Raw genomic sequence first — 10,499 nt, 5'->3', positions numbered from 1 at the left:
TAACTTCGCAGACAGTAACTTACAATACAATGCAGAATAACAAACAGCGTACTAAATTAAATCATCAAGCGTTTGATTATTTTCGGCTCATAATTAAAAAAAATAATAACTCACCCTGTAAGCACATCATTGCTATCATCAAACACATAGAATTTATTATATTGTAAGTATTATTGTTACTTTCAACGTTATACGCACTACGGTAATTCATTGCAATTTATTATACTTCACTATAAAAAAATACAAGTCCCTCATTAATTGGTACAATTCTGAACAAAATCTAAATAACCTATCACTACACGTGCACGATACGACAGGACGCGCGCGCGGCACGTGCAAAAACTATTCGGCAACTGAAGAACGATATTGCAATCGTGCAAATTATGCAATGTTTGTGGCGCCCTCTTAACTTTTGTTGCAATTATGTTTGGTATTACAATATATACACCAAATATTTGATAGATTTACTATAATCAGCTATAAAACAGATAGGTATGATTTTTCTGCAAATATTTAGATGCGCACAAAATAGCTTGCACGATTTTAAACATTTTACATAAACGCATAAATCCAACTTGTCGTACACGTTATTGTGGAAGACATTAATTTATATGACTCAAAATAATACACAGTCAACCCTCCGATAACGCATACTGTTTAATATGGAAACTGTTCTATAAACTCAGATTTAACATTTAACAATCCAGGCTAATTTGTCACGCTTGCTATGGAAACCAGCTATCGCGTTGTAGGGGAATCCTGCTATAGGTAATTCAGAAATTTAGTACAATTTGCTACATTCCTACCGCGTTATATGATGACTAATAAATACAAATAAGTGTTTGGATAATTTGTTTTTCAAATTGCATCAACATTTCAATAAGTGATTTTCGGGTAAGTATACCGAGTTACGGCCTCATAATGTGAGCAATTGCAATTTTGTCACACACATTATTTATTCTTGACAAACGAAAAACGAACACGCGTTGTACGCCCTAGGTCCATTCCTGCAAACTTTGATGAACTTTTATAATCAAAGCATTAGTCGCACGACCTACCCTCAACCATAAAATATTTCATGAAAATCGCAAATTTCATTATCTAATCTTGCATTTTTAACTAGCCATGACGTTTTTGAACTCAGTGCAGCCGTTTTTGAAAAAACTCCGACAAACGGTCAAATTTTGGCTCACATACCCATACGCATGCAGATACATTCATATTTTTTCTAATTTTTGTTTTAAACAATTTAGAATGACTTAGAACAAAGCATCTCTTTTTGAAAGTTAGAAACAAGAATAATCATACATTACTTTTATAAAACAAGATAAACCATAACTAAACCACTGTTTACTCTTTCTGTTTTGCAACAAAAGAAATTTTAACAGAATTGAAAAAAAAATTGAAAAATGTTACTATCAGATACATCAAATGATTGCTTTTGATACTTTTTCATAAAATGGATCATTTTTGCTTCAAGGGTTAAAATGAATACATATGTTGTGCAATAAAAAAAATCTACAAGCTTCTTCATATACGAAACAAATCGTAATAACCCCAAAAAGCTCATAACTACAAAATTTGTAATTTAAATTTATTTAAGTACATATTAATCTATTTTTATAGTATTAATCTGGTTTCTACCTATTTTTGCACTAATGATCAATTAGTGACATATATTTTAAACATATGAGTTTGTAATATTTTGCCAAACTTTAACAAAAAACTAATCTTTTTTACAGTATTACAAATTTCCGACCTTGCAAGGTTTTGTTCATGACAGGACATGTTTGTATCAATAGTTACCATAATTATTGTGATACTAAAACCAAGATACCAACATCAACATATATTGATGAGAATAATAATTTGTAATTAAATATATAAGTATATAAATATATTTACTTAATAAAACGATCTGTTAAGCGATTTCTTTCCTAGATAAATTTATGTCGTTGTAGATTCGGTTATTGAATATGGCATGCCGCTAGTAGTGGTTCCGCTAGTAGTTCCGCCGTTTGTTGTGGTAGAAGTTCCTGGATTTGTGGTCGGCGATTCTTCTTCATCTGAGCTGTCTTTTAAGATGGTTTTGAATGAGTCCAAATTAAAATCAATTTCTTCGGAATCGCGCTTCAGTAAATTAAATATCAGTCCGTTTACCAAATTTAAATCCTAGACAAAAAGCACATTATTATTACATTTATGGCTTTGAAATACACACACACACACATATATATATATATATATATATATACATACATGTATATATATATATATATACATACATGTATATATATATATATATATATATATATATATATATATATATATATATATATATATATATATTTCTTCAGGAGCATTATCTGCTACTGAAATATAGGTTATCTTTATTTGGTGTTTATTGATTTATACTTTGTATATTATTTGTATATTTCTACAGCACAATAAAAAAGTTATTTTAATATTTTGTATAAAACAATCTTAAACTTTGTTAAAAAAAAATCACATTATTAACTTTTACTAGTTCCTGGGTTACAATTATTTTTGCCTTTTATTATTAGTTATTTTTTCCATTCTTTTATTTCAAATTTTATTTAAACTGAACACGGCTGAATTATATACATCAATTTTTTGAGTTTATATATACATACATAATAACTGTTAAATTCAGTTTTCATTTCTAATAGAAAAATGATATAAAAACTCGTGGGGTGTGTGGCATCGTGCCTTAAGGCAAATTGCTGGAACTTCCCGTACCGTAACGAAATGTTCGAGGAATATTGAATGTTTTCAAATAGATTATTATAAATATTGTAACATTGTCTAATATTTATAAGAATTATCTGAACTGAATTGCAAAGTTGAAATTATTTGTTTAAAGTATATTAGAATTTTAGTCAGAATTAAAAATAAAGTCTGAATTATTTTCGATATACTAAAAAAAATTTATGAAAAAAAAATTGAAATAAAAATTTTTGATACAAATCGGACGCTTAGTTCTCTCTAAAATTGCCATTTTTTGCACATTTAGCTCGGTATCTTTGAAAGGGCTGGGCCTGCCTTTGCCAAAACCTAATAATCACTTCTCCCAATCATTACAAATTGAATGTTTTTTTTTTAGATCATTCAAATCGGATGCTCCGTTCTCTCAAAAACTCGATTTCTATATTCTGCAACGTCGAAAAATGCAAAAATTTTCAATTTCGATTTTTGAAAGATTACAATAACTTACCCTACGGGAAGTTAATATTGGATATTATATTATCAAAATTTTATATTTGAACAAACATAAAAAATATTTATTAGCATGTTTAATTATTAAAAATATTATATGTTAAGTAATAAATAATTACATTTTATAATTAAATAATTCGGAAAATAGAACCCACAAAAAATTATCAATAATAATTATTATTAAATTAGATTTATTAATTTTTAATAATTAAGTGTGAATAGTGTGTGAAATATATAAATATTTCATAATTTTATATAATTTTAATTTTTTTACAAGTATCCGGTTGAATAGAACATAAACTCATACCATGTAAAATATTATTTTCAAAACATGATTTGTTTAAAAAAATTATAATCAACTATCAATATTATATAATGTATATATAATAGTAAATAAAAGGGTTTCTATTTATCTAATTATTAAAACTATGCTATATATAAACTTATTAAGACTTGCGTAAATCTTGCATACGTTTGGAATCCACATTTCACTTTCAGTGTATAAAGAAACTGATAATTTAAAAAAACACGATTACCATAAATAAGGAAAAAAGTGTATAACAGAATTGTATATTTTTGGTAAAATAAATTAAAATTAAATTTAAGCTGCTGTAACAATATTGAGTTCTGAATAAAACACAATGATAAGTGACTATATTTTGATACTTATGAGCACTTATGCGGTAACTCAGCATGTGTTTATAATTAGGAAAGTAAAAACTTATATAAATATTCAAATATGCATTTTTAAATGAAAAGATAATATGCTTCCTATTAGGAAATTGTCATTTTGTATGAAAGAGTTAAATTTAGATTAGAGTACTGTTTGAGTTTGTCAGATTATATCCCTTTTAACCTTTAAAATTCACTAAATTTATATATGTGCATCTAAAATTTATTAGTAAAAAATATAGCTTGTTAAAATGACGAAACACTAATGTAATAAAATAAGTATATTATGGAATATTTGTCATGAATAAAAATAATTACCTGAATCGAAGGCTCTAATGAGCGTTCTGGAAGTTCAGTTTCTCTTAGTCTTGCTTTAGCCCGATCAGTTGTGCTTTTTGGTATGCCTGAGCTTCTGGCGACGGTAGTTGCAAAGCTTTTTGTAGTTTGCCCCGGAATAAGTCGATATAGAAAAACCAACATTCCTTTCGAAGCTATTGTATGTTCAAATGTCTGAAAAAATTGTCAAATAACAATACATTGTCATATTGTTAAACTTAACATTGCCTCATATTATTTGTTTAATATAATCTATTGGATTATATAAAAAAGTACTTTATTTAATAATTAATTGTTTTAGTATTCAAATATTTTTTAAATAATTTCATTTTTTTTTTTGACTAACAATAAGTATCATAACTGTCAATTGCAGAAATTCGACAAATTGCAGAAAATTTTATCACATTATTAAAAGCTTAAAGTGAAACAAATATGAAATATTTCTTATTGATTCACATAACATGAATAACTTTTTGTCAAAGGATAAAATCTGCGAAGTAATGCATTCTATAAATATGCAAGTGGTACTACAACATTTCATAGGTAATGGCATGTTAATGGCACAAACCCAAACATGTTTGTGCTTGAAGAATCCAGGATTATTACTTCATTGCTTCAGTTATCTTTCAAATTGTCTCATTTTTAATTGATATTATTGATAAAAATATTTATGTGTGATTAGAGAGATTCAAAACAAGTTTTCTGGTTTATGATTAGTCTTTTGCGTATTATGTGAGTTCACAATGCAAGAGAAAAAAATGATGTTCGTACATGACATTTCAATAATAAGATTTGCTTGAAATAAACTACTTACAATCTGTGATCTCATTAACTTAATGCGTACATTAATAAAAGTTAATAAATGCAGACGGCATTCTGTTTAACTACATTTTTTAATCCATATCAAAGATCATATATGGCAATATTATTAGAGGGAGGTGTAAAATGTTACTTTATGCGGTATTTATTAAAGTACATTTTAGAATATTTTAAGTATTAACTGAAACTTATAGCTGGACTGAAAGTGTAAGTTATAAGATTAATTACTAAAAATTATTTTTTAGTAAACATTTTTAGGATTGTGGTGTAATCATAATAAGCAAAAGTCGATTTATTAACTAAAAAAAGTTAATGTTAACAAACATGCTAATTCTATATTTTCTCGAAGTTTCAAGTCATTCTTAATCGTTTGAAATGAAACTTGTAAAAAGTATTTGTGTGTATATATTTGTGAGCCGATTTTTGAAGTTTCGTCAACGTATTTCCAGGATCGGCTGAACCGACTTCAAAAATTTAACAACTATTCAACATAACTCTACAAAATTTGAGAAAAAGTGTAAAATTTTACGTCTAGCCAGTTTTCGCCCACAATCCTGGATCGACTTGAAAAATTAGATTTCAAAAACTGTTTGAAAGATATTGGTGGGGAATCGTGCTGATTAATTTTTAGTTAGAAGATAGGTTCTATAAACAAACACGTAACTAAAAAAATTCTCTTTTATATTAGGTTGTCAAATATCTCCCTTCCGCCTTTTTGTATTATAAACCAGTAGCAAAAAAGCGGAAGGGAGATATTTGACAACCTTTCAGAACCTAAAAAAATCACTATAAAAAGCCTTTCTTGTCAGGTTTTAATATGATGACATCATATATGTAATATTGAACACATTTAATAATTTTAATATTATTTCAATAAATATAAAAATATATATTTTACGCTATCAATTATATATAAACACTAGTTAAAAACAAAGTTTAAACAATGATGGTTTTTGTTTTGGTAATTCAAACAAACTAGCTTATATATACATGAAATTTGGTTTTGATCATGGAACGGAGAGTTTCCATATTATTTATATATTTACTTCATAGAAATATACTACTGAGAATTTGTAACAGTAACTTAAAATTTGTAGTGTTGTATTTTGACAGTAAAAGAATGAAAATATTATTGTAAATATAAGTAAATTATAGTTTAGTGTTTATAATTTTGTGTAAATGCAAAATTAATACATTATGTTAAAATGGTTTTTATTTTCAAAAACCGTGTAAGATCGAAAACGTGTAAAACGAGTATTGTGTAAAACGAGGAATAGGTGTACTTATAAAATGCTCATAAATTTATATGTGTACTATACTATATATGTGTTTATATGCTCATACATTGATTCATCGAGAAGTCGAGAAATTCATGTATCTTGTCTACGGTAAAATGACACTTACGCCTAGTTTATTTATGAATATTATTACTCTGAATATATATTATATATAATATTAGCAAATACATATACAATTTCCCGACATTTGAGCTGAGGAACATTTGATAATCAAAAGTTTACTGCGTAAAGATTTCCATAGAAAAATTAGAATTAACAAATTCAAGCTCAGAAGTTGATTAAAATTATAAAAAACTATCAACTTAATCAAATCTATGTGCTCGTATATATGAATTAAATCTTCCCCATAGATGAACGATGCGATGGTAAACGACATGCAAATTGAAGCTTGATGGCTTTCGGTCTCGCGAGTGCTTTCGCGCATTGCTCAAGTGCGCTAGCTGTCTGGTGGCCTTAGTAAATGATTCAAGGTCACAATTGCTCTTGCATGTGCAGTCAGGCCGAGATTCGCCATGCGAATGCACACTGTCAAGGCGGCATCGACATCTTAAATCACACCAACACTTCTCAATTGTAATATACTGAAGAACATTGGCGCTAATGATGATATTTGAATAATACAACAGTTTTGAAAACTTTTTTCTCGCTACTCTATATAGGAATAATATTGCGATTGTGATAACTAGACTTGACGTGTAGAACTTTATTTTACAAAATGTATTTATCTATAATTATTTTTACTTATACAATTTTCATTAACTAGTAGCATCATGCTTTGAGGCAAATTGCTGGAACCTGCAGTACCAAAAATTAAAATTTCTAAAATAGCTTTGAAGTTTTTTGAAAACTTTAAAAAAATAGTTCTATAGAATTTTGAAATTTTCGAAAAAAAAAGACTTTTTTGAAGAATATGATATTTTTTCTATGTTTTGAACTTTGTTTCGAGCTTTTTTATAGTTCTATAGAATTTTGAAATTTTCGAAAAAAAAAACTTTTTTGAAGAATATGATATATTTTCTATGTTTTGAACTTTGTTTCGAGCTTTTTTTAGAGAAATATCAAAGTGCTAACGGATAAACATTGGTGCCGAAACCATTGAAATGTAAACAAAATTTGTACTTATTATAAAAATCTCTAATATATCTAATAATTTGATGTGCATATGTCGAATGATCATTTTTGACCGCCAAATGACGTTCTTCTTTACTTTTTTTTGAATCTGCCAAACTCTGAACATGCCTTCCAAAAATTTGATCTGTTCTTCGTTTAGTCAATACAAATAAAATGTTTATAAAATCATTCAAATCGGACGCTTCATTCTCTCAAAAACTGAATTACAATTTTTGGCGCTTTTTGCCATGTACATTCGAAACGACTGGACCCGCCTTGACAAAAACTAATCAGCACGTCTCCCCATCAATATGTATCTAATGTTTCTTGAATTATTCAAATCGATTAATCCGTCAACGAAAATTTGTAACCACACATACAAACACATCAATTTTTCCTAAGGTATGCATAAAAATGTATAAAAATTTTCTTTTTCCTTGGAATATACCTAATAATTTCCCAAAATTCCACGGCGATAGGATGTATAGCTTTTGAATGCATAAAATACAGGCACAGACAGATATACATTTATTTTCATGTCATAGATTTTTTAAATTACTATCTAGTATTGTTACTTAAATAGTGATAAACAGATTAAGAAAGTAATCTTAAATACTCTTATCATTTAGGCTATTTATTTTTAAGTTATTTATTTTAAAACCCGTTGATAAATTATTTTGAAATTATTTTGGTAGCTTATATATGGTATTACCTTTACATGTCAAGTAAAAGTCAGAATATTTATAAGTTTTGATACCAATTATCTCAATATTTCATTCATGATTTTTGATCGAATAGAAATAAAGCTGAGAAGTTTAAGGCAATATTAAAATTGCAATCACAAGGCAAACAGTTTTCGAAGTTCACATTAAATATAAAATATGACTAATGGTTTTATTAACAAATGTTCCATTGTAATATGCATGTTTATTATTGCTCCTTTTAAGCAGATAATTGAACCTTATAAATATCTTGAAACTGCTACATACAACATTCCATACACCTCCATTGTCTATTAGTCCAACGTGAGAAAATTTGTTCTAACTATGCATCAAATAAATAGCCCTTTTGCTATCGAGTATTGAAAATTCTCAACCATTTGATTTATGTATACAAAAAATTCATAACTCAATTTGAAAGTAATTATTTTATGAACGACATAAAAATAAAAATATAATAAAGCTATATGTGTTTTCATCAGTCTTGACAAAAATAAATTTTGGAAATATGAATCATTGTTGATGTTCATAAATAAAAACTATGTATTACTTTTAGATACATGAATACTATTTTTTGTTAATTCTTCTCATTTACTGTTAACATGAATACAAATTTCTTAATGCAAATATTTTAATTATTCATTAAACTGTTCCAATATTTAAAGCTGCTCAAGGATACTCTACACAGCCGACGCACAATGTAACCCATTAAATAACATTTCCTCTTATCTCATTCAGAAAAAAACTATTCGAAGTAGAATGCATTATTCGGTCTACTGATTTAGTGCTTCTCAAACGAAAGATTCCCAGCAAAAATAGATATTCTGATTTTTGAAGCAGGATTGGAAAAACATATAATTAGTCCTTAAGATGTGAACTGGATTTGAGTGCTAGTTATTATGCAAATTTTTATACGCTGTTAATGTACATTTTTGCACAAATTGAAATCATTCATTCATCCAAAAATAATCATATTTTAATAAAATTCATGACGTGACAAGTGAAGATAATAAACTTTAGTTAAGAATTCCATATTTATTGTAAATCTCTATAATAAGGCGTTAATTAAACTAAAATTTATCTCGCAAGCAAAGTAAAACATATGTTTCACAAAAATTGATTATCAATAGTGGTTCAAAAATTTATATTCTAATTTATGTATATTCTTATAAATCAAAAAGGTAAGAAGGATAATGATTCATTTGCTTGATATTGTATAAAAAATATATATGGATGGAATATAACATTAGGCAATACGAGTTGGTGTTGGTTTTGAATGAGCATAAAAACAAACGAGTCATTTTTTAGAGTTTTATGCATTTATATTTATCAATAATAATCATTACTATTAATTATGTCGAAATCACAAATTTACTTAAGTAAATTTGTGATTTCGACATAATTTAAACACTCAACCTTCGGAGAAATATTTTTATATAAGAAAATTTTATATAAATTGGGCCTAATATGGAATACTAATATAATAATAAAAAAATTAAATTAACTGATAATGAAATCTTATATATATACATATATATATATATATATATATATATATATATATATATATATATATATTAGGGTGGTCCTTAAAATGCGCAATTCAATCAAACTTCGTATGGATAGAGCATGGAAAAAATTTTGAAAATTTAAAAAAAATGTTTTAGGTATAACTTATTTTTAAAATTATTCCATGTTATTTCCATACAAACCTTTGATTGAATTGCGCTTTATCTAAACGTTAATATTAGAGCTAAAACTTTCAGAGAATTATTTTTTATCTATTTGGAACCATTTGAGCCCCTGGGAGCAAGGAAATTCGAAAATGACCATATTAAGGACCACCCTAATATATATATATATATAATAAAATAAGCTCCATCTCGATTCAGGGAAGAATAGTGTGAGAAACTTCCCATTGCCATTTCATACCGCAGTGCCCGAAATGAGCTATTTTCAATTGGAAACATATCAGATTTTCAAGAGCCCGTTCACACTAGTCCGTAAATTTCTATGTATTATATATATATGAATAATAATATAATTCAAACAATTTTCAAAGCACTTATGAACTTTCATAAGTGAGAAGTATGATGACCTTGATACTTGATGCATTATATAGAGCTTTTGACAAGTTCAATTTTTCTGATCAACCACTATAAATGAAATAGAACAGAATATAATGTAAAGAGACGATGTTGAATCCATTACATAAATCCCAGACCCCTGTTTTGAGATACCTGTCCGAGTGCATTGCGAATTCTAGACACACAATTCGCGCAAGAGATAGTGTTTTGCATCAGCGCCG

The 10,499-nt window shown here is 27.2% G+C and overlaps 1 protein-coding gene and 1 long non-coding RNA gene across 2 annotated transcripts in view; both read right to left on the bottom strand.

The window, feature by feature from the left end:
• The window catches only part of LOC113376822, a 137,494-nt gene extending 137,157 nt beyond the window's left edge, over positions 1 to 337 (bottom strand). Inside the window, exon 1 of the long non-coding RNA XR_003367061.1 lies at positions 115 to 337. This is a non-coding gene — a long non-coding RNA (uncharacterized LOC113376822). The remainder of the gene's footprint in view (positions 1 to 114) is intronic.
• Positions 338 to 1,938: 1,601 nt separating this feature from the next.
• LOC113377888 (mutS protein homolog 5-like) overlaps positions 1,939 to 10,499 on the bottom strand; it is a 32,288-nt gene continuing 23,727 nt past the window's right edge. Inside the window, exons 19-20 of the mRNA XM_026618335.1 lie at positions 4,228 to 4,419; positions 1,939 to 2,172 (exon numbers count right to left, since the gene is read on the bottom strand). Of these exons, the coding sequence (XP_026474120.1) occupies positions 1,948 to 2,172; positions 4,228 to 4,419 (417 nt within the window). The 3' untranslated portion in view covers positions 1,939 to 1,947. The remainder of the gene's footprint in view (positions 2,173 to 4,227; positions 4,420 to 10,499) is intronic.

The sequence above is a fragment of the Ctenocephalides felis genome, unplaced genomic scaffold (assembly GCF_003426905.1).
Source record: "Ctenocephalides felis isolate EL2017-DRISC unplaced genomic scaffold, ASM342690v1 CF-g0.4_SCAFFOLD_01886, whole genome shotgun sequence".
NCBI lineage: Eukaryota > Metazoa > Arthropoda > Insecta > Siphonaptera > Pulicidae > Ctenocephalides > Ctenocephalides felis.
Note: the sequence above shows the minus strand (reverse complement) of the source record. Positions and strands in the feature narration are given on the sequence as shown.